This window comes from Hemiscyllium ocellatum, chromosome 7 (genome assembly GCF_020745735.1).
Source record: "Hemiscyllium ocellatum isolate sHemOce1 chromosome 7, sHemOce1.pat.X.cur, whole genome shotgun sequence".
NCBI classification, from domain to species: domain Eukaryota; kingdom Metazoa; phylum Chordata; class Chondrichthyes; order Orectolobiformes; family Hemiscylliidae; genus Hemiscyllium; species Hemiscyllium ocellatum.
In genome coordinates this window covers 17,574,005-17,595,202 of record NC_083407.1, presented here as the reverse complement: position 1 = coordinate 17,595,202, position 21,198 = coordinate 17,574,005, and the positions used below count along the sequence as shown (strand labels likewise).

The following is a 21,198-nucleotide window of genomic DNA, read 5'->3' as shown; positions in this document are numbered from 1 at the left end:
CCCTTCTTCAGGAATGCTCCTTGGATGCTGTCTGACCTGCTGCGCTTTTCCAGCAACACATTTTCAGCTACAAATAACCAGATTTGACTTCTGTTGTAACTTAAGGGATTTGAAATTATGATTCCTGCTTGGATGAGATACTGTAACCAATTATACAATGTACTCATAAACATCAGTGAAAAGGAATAAAGACAGATAGATGGGAGCCTATACACAAGGAGTCCATCAATGCTTAAAAATGAAAAAAAAACAGGTGAAATGTCTTGTGTGTGGATCAGGAACAAAAGGGACTACCTCTGAAACATAACTTGAAACAAATGGCCCCTCAAGACTTTTCTCCCATTTAATGAGGCCAAGACTAATCTTTAACTTAACCCAGTGTAGGCATTCATCAGAAATAGCAACAGTAGGCCAATTGCATATTGAATTCTGGAACATCAATGTGACTTAAAACAAGTTCTGGAATTTACATATTAATGAGCTGAAACATTCAACCCATTCTAAAAGATGAAAGACTTAACAGCAATCTAGGCTTTTTCAATATATCATTTTCAGTTGCATGACCGTGTAATGTTTTGCTATAAACTCTGTGTCTTATGATTCTCTTCCAGAGCTAGCTGCTGAAGGAGTGACACTCCAAAAGCTAGTCCTTCCAAATAAACCAGTTGGCCTATAACCTGGTCTTGTGATTTTTGACATCATTAAACTTGTAATTTCAAATTGTTATTTGAATTTAAAGCCCAAGATCTGCCAAGTTTGAACCCAGGTCCCAAGAACATTATCATGGGTTTCTTGATTAACAGCCTGTGATAATATCACTAGGCCAACTGCTCCCCTTTCTGTCCCGTAATCCCAGGAATCAGTTTTTGGTAAATCTTACTTGCATTCCCTTCATATCTAGAGCGTCATTCCTTTGAAAAGGAGACCGAAGCTACACACAATACTCTATGTGTGGTATCACAAAGCCCTGTACAATTGCAGCAAGACATACCTAACTCTTGTCAATGAACCCTCTTGCCATGTGAGCCAACATACCATTTGTTTCCTTCACTGCCTGCAGCATCTACTGCTACCTCACCTACCTCTTAGCATTTTCCCCTATTGTCATCATATTCAAGAGGGAATTTGAGTTATCTGGAAAGGAAGGATGTGCAGGGGGAGAGTTAGGAGAATATTATACAGTGAATTGCTTATTTAGAGTAGCAACATAGACATCTCAAGCTGAATGGCCTCAGTTCAGTACCAGTTCTAAGATTCTGTGAGCTACGGTTTATCTTTCCCTGCCCATCGATTGCCTTAGTGGTCACAAACCTATTGATCTTGATCTTGAATGTATTAATACCTGAACGTCCACTTGTAGCTGTCTGAGGTCGAGAATAGTGAAGGCTTTGCCATTCGTCCGAAATGGCAAAGCCTTCCTCATGAGACTTTGATGCAATTCTGGCTGTTCCAGTTCAGGTTAAACAACCTCTCAACATTAACCTTGTCGAAACCCTCCCAGATTCATATAGGTTTCAATAAGATAACTGTTGTGGTTCTGCTCGCCGAGCTGGAAGTTTTTGCTGCAAACGTTTCGTTCCCTGGCTAGGGAACATCATCAGTGCTGTTGGAGCCTCGTGTGAAGCGCTGCTTTGGTGTTTCTTCCGGTATTTATATTGGTTTGTTCTTGCCGCTTCCGGGTGTCAGTTTCAGCTGCAGTGATTTGAATGTGGGGTCCAGGTCGATATGTCTGTTGATGGATGTTCTTGCCGTTTCCGGGTGTCAGTTTCAGCTGTAGTGGTTTGTATATGGTGTCCAGGTCAATGTGTCTGTTGATGGAGTTTGGGGATGAATGCCATGCTTCTAGGAATTCTCTGGCTGTTCTCTGTCTGGCTTGTCCTATGATAGTGGTGTTTTCCCAGTCAAATTCATATTGCTGGTTGTCTGAGTGTATGGCTACTAGAGATTTTGTAAACTACTGCCAGACTACTGCGACCCTTAGGACTCATAACAGCACACAAGCCAACATCCACGCTCAGACAACAACTCACTAGAACAAAGGACCCAATACCCAGCATGAGCCAAACTAACGTAGTTTACAAAATACCATGCAAGGACTGCACAAAACACTATATAGGACAAACAGGAAGACAGCTAACAATCCGCATCCATGAACATCAGCTAGCCACAAAACGACACGACCAGCTATCTCTAGTAGCCATACACTCAGACAACCAGCAACATGAATTTGACTGGGAAAACACCACTATCATAGGACAAGCCAGACAGAGAACAGCCAGAGAATTCCTAGAAGCATGGCATTCATCCCCAAACTCCATCAACAGACACATTGACCTGGACACCATATACAAACCACTACAGCTGAAACTGACACCCGGAAATGGCAAGAACATCCATCAACAGACACATCGACCTGGACCCCACATACAAATCACTGCAGCTGAAACTGACACCCGGAAGCGGCAAGAACAAACCAATATAAATACCGGAAGAAACATCAAAGCAGCACTTCACACGAGGCTCCAACAGCACTGATGATGTTCCCTAGCCAGGGAACGAAACGTTTGCAGCAAAAACTTCCAGCTCGGCGAGCAGAACCACAACAACGGATACCCGAGCTACAAATCTTCAATCAGATTTTAAATAAGATAACTCTTTATTCTAAATTACAAAGAATTATTGGCTCATTTTATTCAATTTCTTCCCAAAGATTGTAACCCTCTTATGCCACAAATCTATCAAGTGAACCTTTGTGACACTCCCTTTGAGGGAAGTGTATTCTCTCATATTTCCAAGTACGTATTTCCAAGTTTAGTTTTGGCAAACTCTCATGTAATTATAACAACACTGTCACATTGTAACCAGTTGGCAACATAAGCCAATATGCCACTTGCATTTTTGATTGCTTGTTGAACCTACATGTTAACTCTATATAGTTCATGTACAACAGCACCTAAATTTTCTCCACAAGTTAACTTTATAATTCTTCACACAGATCAACACCCTGTATGCTACTTGAGGTGTAGTCTCATCTCAAAACCTTGACCTTCCTTTCCTTGCTTCAGATAGTGAAAGTCCACCACTTACTTTAAACTTTCTGTTGAATACCAAAAGTGTATTTTCTGAAAAAAACCTCTAAAATAATCAGTTACTATTAAGAAGTGGTGCACAAGGTCAGATGAATATATTCTGTCTTGTACTATGTTTTTTGACCACAGATATTATATCAATCATAGCTCATTACTTCCATCTGATCTATTACTTTGTGTTGAAAAGTGTGGTGCTGGAAAAGCGCAGTAGGCCAGGCAGCATCCGAGGAGCAGGAGAATCAATGTTTCGGACATAAGCCTTTCTTCAGAAATCATCTATTACTTTGTGTGTCTGCCTATGTTTGTCATCCTGCATCTGCCCATGAGCATGTAGTTTTATGTATGCAAGGTTTGATACAATTATGATGAATATACTTTCTGACTGTTTCTTTAATTCAAGAGTGGAGAAATGAAGAGTGGCATCTGCTTGCCTTGATTTCTACATGACACCTGAAATAATTCCAGTATTCTGTCACCAAGTCACCCTTTATTTATCTGCGCATAGTACTTGACACTAGTCTGGATTCTTCAGAGCCAGCTTTGAGTGAACGGTTACTTCTGTTTATATCTGTCAGCCAGGACTCCCTGATTAGGTTAAAAGCCTCAAACAGGGAACTCATACTCAATGAGATCCATGTACCTGACCTTGTAATAGTCACTACAACACCAAGCCTGTGTAGCTTGGTTACCACTGGTGCAGGTTGCCCTGGGGATGTTGTACAAATTTTTATATGCTGTCACTTACATTTGAACATCAAGGCAAGAGCAGTTTGGCCGGACAGTGGGCAGACTTTCAGTCTCTAAAATTTGAACTGAAAAAGAACAAGTGGACGGTTTCACTGAGATATGGGGACAGCAGCTACTGTGGTTATCTCTTCTGTCAGAAGTCATGCAACACCAGATTATAATCCAGCAGGTTTATTTGAAATCGCAAGCTCTCAAAGTTCTGCTCCTTTGTCAAGTGACAAAGGACCCGCTTTTCAAACACTTTTGATGTCAAATAAACCTGTTGGACTATAACCTGGTTTCATTGATTTCTGACCTTGTCCACCCGAGTTCAAAACCAGCACCTCCTCATCATTGCTACCTTTCCTGTGAGGCAGAATGCAGGAGGGAGGATAATCTGAGGCTGAAGAGGTGAGTCTAGTGGAAATGTAAGTAATTCAGACAATTCACATTGGGGTGGCCGGGCAAAGAATCAACTGAGTGGACTTTTGGATGATATCTGTGGCTGCAAGAGCAGGTCAGAGGCCAGGAATCCACCAGCGAGTAACTCATCTCCTGATTCCACAAAGCCTGTTCTCCATCAATAAGTCACAAATCAGGAATGTGATGAAACATTTCCTACTGGCGTGAGTGAGTGCAGCTGCAACAACTCCAAGCCTGACACAATCCAGGACACACTTGATTGGCCCCATATCCTCAAGAATCTACTCCTTGAACCACCTACACTCAGTATCAGTGTGTATTGTCTGCAAGATGCGCGACAGAAATTCACCAATGCTCTTTGGACAGCACTTTCCAAACCCACGAACATTGCCATCAAGAGGGTCAAGGGCAGTAGATACTTTGGGGTATCACCATCTGCAAATTCCCTTCCAAGTCTCTTGCTGTCCTGCCTTGCAAATATTGTCACTGTTCCTGTGGGAGTAAGGTGGTGAGGAACATTTAGGAGAGAGAATAGGAGACCAATAACAGATGAGGTTAACATGGGTGGGATGGTGGGGGTAGTGAAAGGATCTCAGGGAGGGTCCAAGAGACCTGTGATAGTGGTATGTTTGTTTTAGGGGAGTTGGCAAGAGACCTTTTGATAACTGGGGACAGGTGAAACATCGAGAGCAGGGATGGGGTTGTAGCTGTTTAATCCATTGAATTTTTAAAGTCAAAAACACCTACCTTTCCACTCTCTTTGGTTTCAAAACTAGATGGTATTCTCTTGAATACTGAATAAAAGTTGATCAATTTGAATGATTAAAGCATTTGATAAGGTGGACAGGAACAATTTCTTCTGGCAAGGTCAGTTCCAGAACAAGGGAAACAGTTTCCAAATTGGAATGAGGCTGTTCATAGATGAAAACACTTCACAAAAGGTGGAGCAGCAATCTATAGTGCTTGACCCCTATCAAGCTATTGAGGCTATAGGTTCAGTTGAAAATGTCAAAACATAGCCATATTCCTTTTGGTTTTCCATGTTTTAGATGACATGATGTATACCAGCCAGAGTTGTGTTCTTGTTGAGTGACATGACTTGACGTCTGTCAACAACGCAAAATATTTGCACAACCACAACTTCACAGACCTGCCAATGTAATCTGGGCTCTGAGCTTGCTCATGTTGAGTATGCGACATGCACATTATTGACTGAAGACATTACATTGATTCCATTGCTCCAAGTGTAACTGCAGGTGAAGCAGCAACATTTTTACCAAAACATCATATGCTGTGATATTATGGATCTGTCTTCAGAATACAGGCCTCTCTGCTTTGGAGTTGATAACAAAGTATAACACATAGGTTGATAGATATTTATTTGACTAGAGCATTCAAGTTGATTGCAACAAAAGCATCAGAGGCTGAGGGATGACCTTATAGAGGTTTATAAAATCATGAGGGGCATGGATAGGATAAATAGACAATGTATTTTTCCCTATCCACAATGTCTACTGAAAAGGCCAGAGGTCACCAGTGCTGTATGTTGCTGACATTTTAACAATATTCATTTATGATAGTAAAAGTAATTGTGAATGAAGTGAAAGTATCTCTGCAGTTAGAAAATGAATTCAAATTTTAAAATCCAAAAGTCGATCCACCAGAAATCAGATTGGATTAACTGGAATGTGCTAGAAGATTATCAAAGTGTCTTGCACATGCTATTTCAGATTTTAAGTTAATTTGAGTGAATAGGCTACGAAAAACTAGCTGTGGTATTGATTTTATAGTAGTGGATGTGTTAGCTATTAAACAATATCCTTACAGACTTAATCAGAGAAATAATCTCACTTGAGGGAAGTGATTAAGTTCATGATGGGCACTGACAGCTACTATTATCATGATCCCAAAACTGGATACATCACAAAGAGTTATGTGTTGATTATCACAAAAATCAACATGGTAACAAAAGTAGACTGGAGCAACATGGTACTTCTGGAGTCTCCTGAGAATCCCGGATGAGTTTTCTCCTCTGGCACTAGTTTATCTCTGAGAGTGAGAAAGAGGAACCTAGAGTGAGGTTCGTGTCCTGCCATTGGTACTGACCATCAAGTTTGAAATAGTAACAGGTCTGCATGCATATCTGGCAGCTAATGAGCATTTTGTAAGACCTGGCCATTCATCATACCTACCAACGTCTCCGTGGAGACAGTCAGATGTTCATAAATCAGAGCCAGCACAATAAAGATGATGTTGGTGCACTTCTCCAAACTTCAATCCATTTTTCTGAGTGACTGTGATAAACTCTTAGCGAATTTTGAGAAGATTTGTAGCGCAGGTTGAGGTTTTGGATGTAGGTTTGCTCGCTGAACAGGAAGGTTCATTTCCAGACATTTCATTACCCTACTAGGTAACATCTTCAGTGGGCCTCGGGCGAAGCAATGCTGAAAATTCCAACTTTCTATTTATATGTTTGGGTTTCTTTGGGTTGGTGATGTCATTTCCTGTGGTGATGTTATTTTCTGTGGTGAAGTCACTTCCTGTTCCAAACTGATTGTCCATTTGAATGAATAGGGTGTCTCCTCACTGGCCAGCTGCCAAGCCATATCAGTGATGTACTCACTATTACTTGCTCCCAACTCTAATTGTGCTGCAGTATGCACTGAGATGTCAGTACCTGAACTGATGGAGGATGTAGGAGAGAGTCTGTGTCATTATTTCTCTGTGGCGGAGGAGAAGATGTCTTGATGGCTGCTTTCTTTATGGCAGAGACTATGGTGGATGGTACTCATGCTTGCAAAGGACAAGAGGCTGAATGTGTTGCAAGTTGGGAGTGCAAGCTTATGCACGGTAAGAACACATTGATAGTCATTGTGGTGGGAGAGAGGCACAGCACTTTATAATGATTCTTACTTGGTGCCAAGACGTGATATCTCAACGTCACCACATGAGCAGTCACAGTCCTCTCTGGCTAATATAAGAATTCTCCACTTTAAAGGGGAGAGCAGAGAATTGTTAGGCACCCCACCACACTCCTCTTAGCCCCCTGTCCCCTATTGTCAGCTGTTTGTTCCTGAATGAGGCAAAGACCGGGTGAAATGCAAGAGGGTGACATAGTCATTGGGTGTGGTTGTTCAGGAGGCAAGCTGTACCGAGTGAGTGAGTGCGAAGAGCATAAGATGTGCAGGGTTGGTAGTCTGAAGGAGTGGGGTGGGACAGAGTGATGGATGGTGCTGCATGCAATGATGAAAATGGTAGACCACAAACCTTGGCGGGAGGGGGCTGCAGCAGCAGAGATGGTGAGAGTGAGAGGTTTCAAGGAGAAGATGATGTTACAGAGCAGAGAATTGCTTTGGTCTTATTCCTGCATTGCTGTGCCTTCCTTTAGACCACGGAGACTATGTTGATCTGTGACCCAACTTCAGACAAGGCTGCAGTGCTGTGGACAGAGAGAAGCTGGATAGATTGGGACATTTTTTCCTTGAGTGTAAGAGGTTGATGGGTGACTTTATAACATCATGAGGAGCATAGATAAGGCAAATAGCAAAGGTCTTTTCCTTGGGGTGAGGGAGTTCATCACTGGCAGGCATATTTTTAAGGTGAAAGGAGAAAGATTTAAAAGGAACACCAGCGACAATTCTTTCACACACACGGTAGTTCGTATGTGGAACGAACTGCCAGAGGAAATGGTAAATGCAAGTAAAGTTGCAACATTTAAAAGACATTTGGATAAGTAAGCATATAGGAAAGGTTTAGAGGGATATGGGCCAAAAGTAGACAAATGGGACTAGTTTAGTTTGGGAAGCTTGGACAAATTGGACTGAGAGGTCTGTTTTTGTGCGGTGTGGCTCTGACCCCTGAGGTGACCCTGAAGAAAGAAGGCAGCCATCCAATCTACCGCCTCCAGATCTCTGTGAACAATGCTGGGGTGCCAATCATCCTCTGAGTGCTATCTCCTGTGTGGTACTTCACTTCCTGGAACCATGAAGGGCTGTTCCTGGCTTGCAGTGTTTGAATCATTGAGCATTAATTAAGGATCCTGTGGGGTGTACAACTGAAGTTCCTGCCAACTTCAAGGTGGCAGAGAATGGCACACAGTGCAAACTTCACCATGTGAGAAGTGTAGAATTGGGTGAGGAAAACCACTAGAGTTCACTGACTGATACCCTTCACTAACTCTCCCACGTACCCCCCAAAGATGACATATTTGCCAAATTTTGGTAAATTTCAGCCTTAAGAATTTTTTCGAACTGTATACAATGTCTAGATACCTTGCTTAATTTAAATCCCTTGTTCAATAGAGTTCTGTTGTTAAGAAAACTGTGCAGCCTTGTGTGGTTATGTTACTGTGAACTTAACGACATTAACTAAAACTTAAAGAAAATGATCTATCAAGCCACATTTTAGTCAGGGATCTGACTTGTCCAGTAGTGCCATCAGCTAGGTTTATACAATATTTTTCTTTGTGGTGCACTAATTCTGACAAATTGCTGATCTTAATCATTCCGCTACGAACAGCTGTTATAATCCAGAACTGGAATTCCATCCCAAAATCACTTGCCTCGCTTGCACTCTGTTCTCCTCATTTTAAGATTTCAGTAAAACAGATACTTTTATTACCTATTTCCAATATCACATTCTGTGAACTGGAGGCACGTTTTGTTTGAAAATACACCAGTAAAATACCTTGGTACATTTTTTGATGTTAATGGTAATAGCTAACCAGGTTTATTCGCGCTGTGTTGTTTTAGATTTCTAACCATCTTCAGCAGTGTAACTTAAGGGGAAAAAAAAATTAGCCTTTTCAGCACAGTACTGTCGAATGGGGACCTGGTAAGTTTTGAAAATGTGCGTGGTGTCCATTTGGAATTGATTGTGTGTCAATACAGTGTTGTACCATCCCAGTAATTTTAAGCATGTTCTTTCTTTCATCTCACAGATAATTGCGACAATCAACTTGTGTCTGACTTGCCTCAGTCAGCATTCTCTTCCTCCTCTGTGCTATCTAGCAGTCACAACCCTGGCTTTGCAAAGCTGAACAGAAGGGATGGTAAGACACGAGCTTTCCTTTTAATGACCAAGCTAATTATTCATTTTCAGTATGTACATGCATTACAAATGCAAAGGAAAATACAGAAAAGTTGGTTTTATTTTCACAGGTGAATAGATAGCTATCCGAGAAGTGCATGGACTGGCATACATCATGTTGCAGAATGCCCATGTGCTTATATTTACAATCATGCTGTGTTGTCAAATGCTGTGGCAATGGTCTGTTCCCCAGGGTACAATAGCCCTAGATTAACAATGATATATAACAAGATCAAGCTTTCTCAAACTGATAGTAGATGTGCAGTTCATCAAAAAGTTATGACACTGAAATCTTTTATTGGTTATTTCAAGCAAGTGACAAGCTTTTCAGCCAATTTGAAGTGTTTCACTGCATGTGGTACATCCAACTACAGCATTTGTATGTGTTCCAGTTTGATGTATATTTTTATTGACAGAGCTCTCATGACATTGGGAAAGAGGATAGAGGGAAAGAGACTGAAGGAGATGTGGGTGGGGTGGGGACTGATGCAGAATTGCCATTTAAAAATGTTGGCATCTGAAAATGATAATTTCTGATAACACATAAATGAAACACGTCGTATAAATGGACGGTGTCTTGATTAATTCCGTTTGCATTGTTCCTTCATACTGTGAATCCACAGTGAAGTAAATGTTTAATAGTTGACGGCGATGGGTTTATCAAACTGTGCTTCCAGATTTTCTGCTATTACTGGATATGGAACTCAAGATTCAAATTCTGAAAAAAGGATCACTGGCTTTGAAAGTTGCCCCTTTCTTCTCTTCACAGCTGCTGCCCGACCTGCTGAGTTTCTCCAGCAATTTCAGTTTACGTTTGAGTCAAGTTCCAGAATGGGCGTCGCTGTCTAACCAGCATTTATTGCCTGTCCTTAGTTGCTCTTGAAATGGCAGTAGTGAGCTGCCATCTTGAACCGCTGCAGTCCATGTGCTGGAAGTAGTCCCACAATATCCTTGCGGAGGGCATGTGCCATTGTGTTTCAAGCTCAAATTAATTCTAACAGATGTATTCTGTACAGCAACTTTTATTTAGTTAGAACCTTAGTAAATTAAAACCTCCCACAGGGCTTTGCAAGAACATATCAGAACATAACGTCACACCCAACCACATAAAGAAATGTTCGGTCAGAGGACCAAAAGCTTGCTCAAGGAGGTATGCTTTATGGAATGTCTTAAGGGGAGAAATTAATTTGGTGACAGAGAATGCCAGAGTTATTCACTCAGGCAACTGAGATTGGCCACTAATCTGGGATACACGAGTGGTCAAAATTAAATGATACCTTAAGGCTGGTGTTGGCAATCAACAGGGAGTTGGTGGTGTAGTGATTATATTAAAGGTCCAGTTCTTCAAAACGTGAGACTAATGTTTTGAGGACATGTGTTCAAACCTCACGATGGTAGATGATGAAATTTGAATTTCTTAAAAACTTGGAATAAAAAGTCAAACTGCAGCTGTATAATCATCTGTCAATTGTTGTTTAAAAAACCATCAGATTCCCTGAATCTACCATCCTGTGCGACTCCCGATCTAAAGTGATGTAATTGACTCTTAACCTGTCTCTGGGCACCCGAATTATGCTCCTCTTGCTCAATGTGGGAGCTCAGGGACGAGGCTAATGTCCCTGACTCCTTCACATGCAGGAAGTGTGTCCAGCTGCAGCTCTTGTTAGAGCGCATGACAGCTATAGAGCTGTGAATAGACTTATTTTGGAGCATCCGTGATGATTAGGAGGTTGTGGATTACACGTTTAGCAAATTGGTCGCACCACAGATTAGGATTGCTGTGGGAGAATGGGAATGGGTGACCAAAAGGCAGAGAAAGAGCAAGAAGGCAGTGCAGGTGTCCCCTGAGATCATCTCCCTCCAAAACAGGCATTCCTTTTTTGGATATTGTTGGGGGAAATGGCTTACCAGGGGAAGGCAGCAGAAGCTAGGTTCATGGCACCATGGCTGGCTCTGCTGTATAGAAGAGCGGGAAAAGAGTGGAAGGCCTATAGTGATAGGGGATCCAGTTGTAAGGGGAGTAGATAGTCGGTTCTATGGTTGGAAACAAGACTCCCAAATGGTATGTTGCCTCCCAGGCGCACAGGTCAGGGATGTCTAAGATTGGCTGCAGGGCATTCTAAAGGGGGAGGGTGAACAGCCAGCTGTCGTGGTGCACATAGGCATCAATGATACAGGGAAAAAAATAGGATGAGCTCCCACAAGCAGAATTTAGAGAGTTAGGAGCCAAGTTAAAAAGTAGGACCTCAGAGGTAGTAATCTCAGGATTGCTACCAGTGCCACGAGTTAGTCAGAGTGGATATGAAAGTATAGGCAGAATGAACGAGTGATTTGAGAGATGGTGTAAGAGGGAGGGTTTACAGATTTTTGGGACTTTGTCACACGTTCTGGGAGAGGTGGGACTATTACAAATTGGGCAGTATACATCTGGGCCAGACCGGAACCAATGACATTGGATGTGCTTTTGCTAACGCTGTTGCAGAGGGTTTAAACTAATGTGTCAGGGGGTTGGGAACAAACTGAGGAGGTTAATGGACAGTAAGGAGGTAGTAACTAAAGTTTGTAAGAAACGAGACAATGAAGTCAGCATCAAGATTAGAGCGGTGCTGGAAAAGAACAGCAGGTCAGGCAGTATCCGAGGAGCAGGAAAATAGATGTTTCGGGCAAAAGCCCTTCATCAGGAATGAGAAGAATGAAGTCAGTGTGACTAAGGGGAAGAGTAAGCAGGGAGCAGATGATAAACGCAAAGGGACTGGTGGTCTGAGGTGAATTTGTTTTAATGTGAGAAGTGTAGTAGTTTAGGCAGGTGAACTGAGGACTTGAATTAGTACCTGGGAGTCTGATGTTGGTTGAGGGAAGGGCAAGATGGGCAACTAAATATCCCAGAATATAGATGCTTCAGGTGGAATGGAGGGGGCCAAGGGTTGGAGGAGTTGCATTACTGGTCAGAGAGGATATCACAGCTGTACTGAAGGAGGGCATGATGGAGCACTTGAGCAGGGAGGCAATATGGGCAGAGCTTAGAAATAGGAAGGGTGCGGTAACAATGTTGTAGCTGTACTACAGACCTCCCAACTGCGAGTGTGAGATAGAGGTACAAATATGTAAACAGATTATGGAAAAATGAAAGAGCGACAGGGTAGTAATGATGGGAGATTTTAATTTTCCCAACATTGACTGGGATTCACTTAGTGTTAGAGGTTTAGATGGAGCAGAATTTGTAAGGAGCATCCAGAGAGCTTTCTGGAGCAGTATGTAAATAGTCCAACTCTGGAAGGGGCCATAATGGGCCTGGTGTTGGGAAATGAGCCTGGCCGGGTGGTTGAAGTTTCAGTTGGGGATTACTTTGGGAATAGTGATCAAAATTCTGTAAGTTAAGGAATACTCATGGACAAAGATAGGAGTGGTCTGAAAGGAAGAGTGCTAAATTGGGGGACGGCCAACTATAACAAAATTCGGCAAGAGTCGGGGGATGTGGATTGGGAGCAGCATTTGAGGGTGAATCCACATGGGAGGCTTTTAAAGAGAGTTTGATTAGAGTGCAGGAGAGACATGTCCCTGTGAAAATGAGGGATAGAAATGACAAGATTAGAACCATGGATGACAGGTGAAATAGTGAGATTAGCTAAGAGAATTAAAAGGAAGCATGCATAACATTAAGACAACTGAAACCAGACAAAGCTTTGGAAGAATATCGGGAAAGTAGGACCAATCTGAAATGACGAATTAAGAGGGTTTAAAGGGGTCATGAAACATCTTTCTCAAACAGGGTTAAGGAAAGTCTTATATCAAAAAGCATTTACTGAGAAAGAAAGTGAATGCATTCGTGTGTGTTATTACTTAACAAGTGATGTCTTAATGAGAAAATGGAGACCGTCACACATTCAAACACATGAGAAATGAGCAGAGATTCATCAAATTGTTTTGCTAGTGCGGTATAAAAAGGAAGTGGCGCATGAGCCATCACTTGAGGTTATTTAAGGGTGAGGAAACCACAGACTAAAATACAAAGACATTTTTATTGGCCTGGACTACGTAAAGATGTTGTTGAATTTTGCCAGATGTGTCATACATAGAGTCATAGAGGTGTACAGCATGCAAACAGACCCTTCGGTCCAACCCATTCATCCCGACCAGATATCACAACCCAATCTAGCCTCCTTCCATATCCGCCACAAGTTCACCTGTACCTCCACACACATCATTATTGCATCCGCTGCACCCGATGTGGCCTCCTCTATATTGGGGAGACGGGCCGCTTACTTGCGGAACGCTTCAGAGAACACCTCTGGGACGCCCGGACCAACCAACCCAACCACCCCGTGGCTCAACACTTTAACTCTCCCTCCCACTCCACCGAGGACATGCAGGTCCTTGGACTCCTCCACCAGCAGAACATAACAACACGACGGCTGGAGGAGGAGCGCCTCATCTTCCACCTGGGAACCCTCCAACCACAAGGAATGAACTCAGATTTCTCCAGTTTCCTCATTTCCCCTCCCCCCACCTTGTCTCAGTCGGTTCCCTCAACTCAGCACTGCCCTCCTAACCTGCAATCTTCTTCCTGACCTCTCCGCCCCCACCCCACTCCGGCCTATCACCCTCACCTTGACCTCCTTCCACCTATCACATCTCCATCGCCCCTCCCACAAGTCCCTCCTCCCTACCTTTTATCTTAGCCTGCTTGGCACACTCTCCTCATTCCTGATGAAGGGCTTGTGCCGAAACGTTGAATTTCCTATTCCTTGGATGCTGCCTAACCTGCTGTGCTTTAACCAGCAACACATTTCCACCTGCCAGCACCCAGCCCATATCCCTTCAAACCCTTCCTATTCATATACCCATCCAAATGCCCCTTAAATGTCGCAATTGTACCAATCTCCACCATTTCCTCGAGCAGCTCATTCTATACACATCCCACTCTCTGTGTGAAAAAGTTGCCCCATAGGTCTCTTTTATATCTTTCCCCTCTCACTCTAAACCTATGCCCTCTAGTTATGGACTCCCCAATCCCAGGGAAAAAGACTTTGCCTATTTGTCCTATCCATGCCCCTCATAATTTTGTAAACCTCTATAAGGTCACCCCTCAGCTTCCGACCTCCAGGGAAAACAGCCTCAGCCTGTTTAGCCTCTCCCTGTAGCTCAAATCCTCCAATCCTGGCAACATCCTTGTCAATCTTTTCTGAACCCTTTCAAGTTTCACAACATCTTTCTGATATGAAGGAGACCAGAATTGCACGCTATATTCCAACAGTACCCTCACCAATGTCCTGTACAGCCGCAACATAACTTCCAAACTCCTGCACTCAATACTCTGACCAATAAAGGAAAGCATACCAAATGCCTTCTTCTTTATCCTATTTACCTGTGACTCCACTTTCAAGGAGCTATGAACCTGCACTCCAAGGTCTCTTTGTTCAGTAACACTCCGTAGGATCTTACCATTAAGTGTATAAGTCCAGCTACGATTTGCTTTCGCAAAATGCAGCACCTCGCATTTATCTGAATTAAACTCTATCTGCCACTACTCTGCCCATTGGCCAATCTGGTCAAGATCCTGTTGTAATCTGAGGTAACCCTCTTCGCTGTCCACATGTCAGCTAATCAGAAAACCACAGAAAAATAATAAAACCTGCACCTTTAATACCTATTCCAGCATTTTAGGAATCTTTCACAAGAGTCTTAATTGATTGAGTGGGTTCCCTACTAAAACAAAAAGTGGGAATATGTATTTATTAACAATAATGGATGTGTCGACTAGATTTCCAGAGGCAATCCCATTCCGCAACATCATAGCTAAAAGGGTTGTTGAAGAATTACTTGAATGTTTTACTAGATATGCACTACTAATAGAGATCCTGTCAGATCAAGGATCGAACTTCACATCTAAACTATTCAAGGATTTATGGATAACTTGGGAATAAAGCAACCAAATGTACTGTGTACTATCCAGAATCACAGGGAGCGCTAGAGAGATGGCATCAAACACTAAAGACCATGTGGTGGGCTTATGGTCAGGATTATCCAGATGGTTCGGACAAGGGAGTTTCACTTATACCTTTTGTGATCAAAGATGCACCAAATGAATCGACCAAATTCAGTCCATTTGAATTAATTTTTGGGCATGAAGTAAGAGGACCGTTACAATTAATTAAGGAAAAATTAATAAGTCAGAATTCAGAGACTATCCATTTGGGCTATGTGTCAAATTTTAGAGAATGATTAAACAGAGCTGGAGAGTTGGTGAGATAGCATTTAAAAGTATTGCAGCATACAATGAAAAAGAAGCGGATAAATAATTGAAATTTTGCAAATTTGCAACTGGGGATAAGGTACTGGTGTTACTTTCGGTAACAGGGGAGCCATGGGTGGCTCAGTGGATGTGTGGCATGGTGGCTCAGTCGTCTGCACTGCTGCCTCACAGAGCCAAGGACCTGGGTTCGATTCAACCTTTGGGCGACTGTGTGGAGGTCACTCTGTATCTGCGTGGGTTTCCTCACTGTGGATGGGTTAGTTGGATTGGCCATGCTAAATTGCCCATAGTGTCCAGGGATGTGAAGGCTAGGTGAAGTAGCCATGGGGAATGTGGGGTTGCAGGGATAGCGTGGGTCTGGGTGGGATGCTTTGGGGTGGCACGGTTGCTCAGTGGTTACCACCAGGGTCCCAGGTTCAATTCCGGCCTCTGTTGACTGCGTGGAGTTTGCACATTCTCGCCAAATCTGTGTGGGTTTCCTCTGGGTGCTCCAGTTTCCTCCCACAGTCCAAGATTGGGTGGGTTAGGTGGATTGGCCATGATAAGTTGCCCATAGTGTTAGGTGCATTAGTCAGAGAGAAATGGGTCCAGGTGGGTTACCCTTTGGAGCATTGTGTGGACTGGTTGGGCTGAAGGGCCTGTTTCCACACTGTAGGGAATCTAATCTAAAAGCAAGGTTTAGTGTTCCTTATCAAATTGATAGGAAATTGAGTGAGGTGAAGTACATGATAACGACTCCAGACAGGAAGAAGTCTCACAGTGTGTCATGTGAATATGCTCAAAAGGTATTTTGATAGGGAAGGAAAGCAAGAGGAGAAGATGTTTATGATTACAGCACAGAAGGAGGAAACAAGTTCAGAGGATTCTGAACTGGATATTCCTCAAATCAAATTGGACAATGAGGAAGCTGTCAAAAATTGGGATATATTATTGAGTTGCCTTGCAGAAGAAAATCGAAATGACCTGAAAGGGTTATTACAATCATATGGGGAGGTATGTGGAAATAAACTGGGAAGTACTAACCTAATTGTGCATGATGTAGATATAGGAGATGCTGTTCGGATTAAACAACATCCTGATAGATATAACTCTCTTTAAAGTTGGCACAGGTTCAGAAGGAGATAGATTAAATTTAGATTAGGTTCCCTACAATGTGGAAACAGGCCCTTCGGCCCAACCAGTCTGCACCGACCCTCTGAAGAGTAACCCACTCAGGCCCATTTCCCCTCTGAGGAACGCACCTAACCTATGGGAAATTTAGCCAATTTACATGACCTGCACATCTTTGGACTGTGGGAGGAAGCCCACGCAGACACTGGGAGAATGTGCAAACTCCACACAGACAGTTGCCCGAGGCTGGAATCAAACCTGGCACCCTCATGCTGTGAGGCAGCAGTGCTTACCACTGAGCCACCATGCCACCCTATGTTCAAGATGACATAATTGAAATTAGTTAGTGGCTGGAGCTGACCCATAGTCACGGTGCCAAAGCCAGATGGTATCCAGTGGTTATGTGTGGACTATCACAAAGTCAACGCCGTTACAAAGACTGATGCATGTCCAATACCATGATTGGAGGACTGTGTTGAAAAACTGGGACAAGCAACTTACATTTCTAAGTTGGACTTACTCAGAGGCTGTTGGCAGGTACCTCTGTCAGAGAGAGCAAAGGCAAATGGGACTATATCAGTTCAGAGTCCTGCCATTTGGTATGAAAAACGCTCCAGCCACATTTCGGATGATGACCAGATGATGATTTACATTGATGACCTGGTGATTTTTAGTCACTCATGGAAGGAACATTCACAGCATTTATTGAACTTGTTTGGTCGACTTCGGAAGGCAGGTTTGGTGGTAAACCAGCTAAAAGTGAATTTGCCAAAGCCCTAGTCACCTTCCTGGGCCGTGTTATTGGGCATGGACAAATGGCCCCAAGGGATGTGAAAATAAAAGTAATTAGGGATTTTCCCACCCGTCGACAAAAAAAACGCAGTGTTATGGTTCCTGGGATTGAAAGGATTTTATTGAAAGTTTGTGCCGACCTTTAGCAGTGTGGCTGCTTCACTCACTGAATTGTTAAAAAAGGGCAAGAAGTTTCAGTGGACAGCAGGCTGTCAAAAGACGTTTGACAGCCTAAAAACTGTGTTCACCACTGCCCCAGTATTAGCCACCCCGGATTACACACAAAGCCTTTCCAGGTGGCTATTGGTGCCAGTGATGTGGGTGTCAGTGTGGTGATCCTGCAGGATGATGAGGGAATAGAAATACCCATTGGGTATTTTTTCAAGAAGTTGAATGTTCATCAACAGAAATATTCAACATTGGCGAAAGAAACTTTAAGCTAGGAGTTGGCATTGCACATTGCCGTGTTTATATTACCAGTAGTGCACCTGAGACAATTGTAAATTGACATCTTTGGAAAACCTTTAAGCACAAAAATGCCAGACTGTTCAGATGGAGCTTGTTGTTGCAGCCATTCAATTTGATAATTGTGCATGTAGCAGGTCACAAAAACGTGATTATCAATGCATCATCGAGACTCGAAAGAGATATGGAGGCGTTAGGTGGTGGGCGTAGTGTGGCTTGAATTTGCATGTGGCTGTGCATGTTTGCATGTTTATAGTTAGTATGGTATATGTGTGTCTAGACTATGAACCAGGTTTTGAAGGGTTAAAAATTAAGCCATCTTTTGGTATTGATGGTTCTGTTTTGGGGGGGGGGGAGATGTCACAAAGCTAGTCCTTTTTTTCTCTAAAAGCTGTTCCTTGGCGCAAGGAGATTCTGTCCTTGATCGTTTTTCAGAGGGGCAATAAACCAGGCCGGGCTCCGATCAGTCTGGTTTGGTACAGAGATGAAAAGGATTTTGAGAGGCCTTTTGTTTATATGTAAACAGATGAGACTTCAGGCCAAAGTGGAGATTAGATTGGTGCTGGAAAAGCACAGCAGGTCAGGCGGCATCCGAGGAGCAGGAAAATCGACGTTTCAGGCAAAAGCCCTTCATCAGGCCAAAGTAGTCATGCTTTAGAAGTGACCTCTGTAAAGAGTGGTTAGCTCTTTTACTGAGCTGGGCAGTTTTAGTTCAGTCTGACCTGGTGAGAAATTCAACAGGAAGCTGTGTGGAAACTCTCTCTCTCTCTCTCTGCCCTTCAACTTCAACCTGTAAGCATGTGTTCCATTTATACTGTTTTTTTTTAAAGGGCTGTTGTATATATTCAGAACAGCATAATTAAGTCTAGTTGGATAGGTTGAGTTCTGCCGGGGTTCTTTACTCTGTTCTTTGTGTTTCATTGTATAATTTTGTGAATAAATTTTTGTCTGTTTTAAAATCCAGTAGTCAATCTAGCTATCTTACTCTGGGTAATTTTCACTGTACACTTACTGAAACAAATTGCAAAGTTATAGTTTTAGCTGCCTGCGTAAGAATTTTTGAGTGGTCCGGCCTAGTCCATAACAAAGTCTTTTATTCATATTTAAGGATCAAGAGGGTCACTAGAGAAAGGGTTGACCCACTGACAGACAAAGGAAGAAAGTTATGCATGAAGTTCGAAAAAATGGGTGAGATTCTTAATGGGTACTTTGCATAAGTATTCACTGAGGAGAGGGACATGACAGATGTTGATGTTAGGGTTAGATGTTTGATTACTCTAGGTCAAGTTGGCAGAAGGAGGGAGGAAGTGTTGGGTATCCTAAAAGGCATTAAGGTGGACAAGTCCCCAGCTTTGGGAAGTGAGAGAGAAAATAGCAGCGGCCTTAACAGATAAATTTGCAGCATCCCTGAATATGGGTGACGTCCCGGAGGACTGGAGAATTGCTAATGTTGTGCCCTTGTTTAAGAAGGGTAGCAAGAATAATCCAGATAAATGTAGACTGATGTCAGTGGTAGGGAAGCTGATGGAGAAGATTAGATTACTTAGTGCAGAAACAGGCCCAACAAGTCCACACCAACCCACCCAGACTCATTCCCCTACATTTACCCCTTTACCCAACACTACAAGCAATTTAGTTGGGCCAATTCACCTAACCTGCACATTTTTGGAATGTGGGGAGAATGTGCAAACTCCATACAGACTATCTGAGGCAGGAATTGAACCCGGTTCTCTAGCGCTGTGAGGCAGCAGTGCTAACCGCCCAAGATACATCATATATAGGATCTATATATTTGGAAGAAAACAAGCTTATCAGGGATAGGCAGCATGGTTTTGTGCAGGAAAGGTCATGTCTGACCAACTTAATAGCATTCTTTAATTAAATGTTATCACTTCCTCAGTGAGGGAAGGGCTGTAGGTGTCATATACATGGATTTCAGTAAGGCATTTGATAAGTTCCCCATGATAGGTTGATGGAAAAAGTGAAGTCGCATGGAGTCCAGAGTGTACTAGCTAGATGGATAAAGAACTAGCTGGGCAACAGAAGACAAAGAGTAGTGGTGGAAGGGAGTTTCCCAAAATGGAGTACTATGACCATTAGTGTTTGACAGGAATCTGTGCTGGGACCATTATTGTTTGTGATTATAGATAAATGATCTGGCAGAAGATATAGGTGGTTTGATTAGCAAGTTTGCAGATGACACTAAGATTGATAGAATAGCAGATAATGAAGCGGACTATCAAAGAATGCAGCAGAATAAAGATAGATTGGAGAGTTGGGCGGAGAACTGGCAGATGGAGTTCAATCCGGGCAAATGTGAAGTGATGCATTTTGGAAGATCCAATTCATGACTGAACTTTGCAGTAAATGGAAAAATCCTGGGGAAAATTGAAATACAGAGCGATATGGGTGTTGAGGTCCATTGTATTCTGAAGGTGGCAATATAGGTCGATAAGGTAGTCAAGAAGGCATATGACATGCTTCCTTCATTGGACTGGATATTGTATACAAGAGTTGGCAGGTCATGTTACAGTTGTATCTGACTTTGGTTCAGCCATATTTGGAATACTGTGTACATCTCTTGTCGCCACATTACCAAAAGGATGTGGATGCTTTGGAGACGGTGCAGAGGAAGTTCACCGGGATGTTGCCTTGTATAGAGGGTGCTAGCTATGAAGAGACGTTGAATAGATTAGGATTATTTTCATTAGAAAGATGGAGGTTGAGAGAGGACCTGATTGAAATCTACAAAATCGTGAGAGGTACAGACAGGGTGGATAGCAAAAGTGGGACTCAATTACTGAAGTCTCAAGTTCAAGGTGAGAACAGAAAAGTTTAAGGGAGATATGTGTGGGAAGTTCTTTACGCACAGGGTGGTGGGTACCTGGAATGTGTTGCCAGCAGAGGCAGTAGAGGCAGGCACAACAGTGTAATTTAAGATCTATCTAGACAGATACCTGAATGGGCAGAGAACAGAGAGATACAGATCCTTGGAAAATAGCTGACAGGTTTAGATAGAGGATTTGGTTTGGTGCAGGCTTGGAGGTCCTGTGCTGTAATGTTCTTTGTTCTTTAATTAGTGATGGGCATTAAATGCTGGTCTCACCATCAACACCCACAGTCCATGAAAGAATAAAAGTAGGTTATCTTTGTAAATCGCTTCCAAGTGTAACAGTTTATAGAGCTAGGGAGGAAGTATCTTTGTAGTCATGGTATTGAACCAGCTATCCACGAAGAAAATCTACTGAGCTT

The 21,198-nt window shown here is 42.7% G+C and overlaps 1 protein-coding gene across 1 annotated transcript in view; it reads left to right on the top strand.

The window, feature by feature from the left end:
* The window catches only part of LOC132817324 (contactin-associated protein-like 5), a 1,293,865-nt gene that overhangs the window by 103,556 nt on the left and 1,169,111 nt on the right, over positions 1-21,198 (top strand). The window contains exon 2 of the mRNA XM_060827734.1: positions 9,178-9,288. Within this exon, the coding sequence (XP_060683717.1) occupies positions 9,178-9,288 (111 nt within the window). The remainder of the gene's footprint in view (positions 1-9,177; positions 9,289-21,198) is intronic.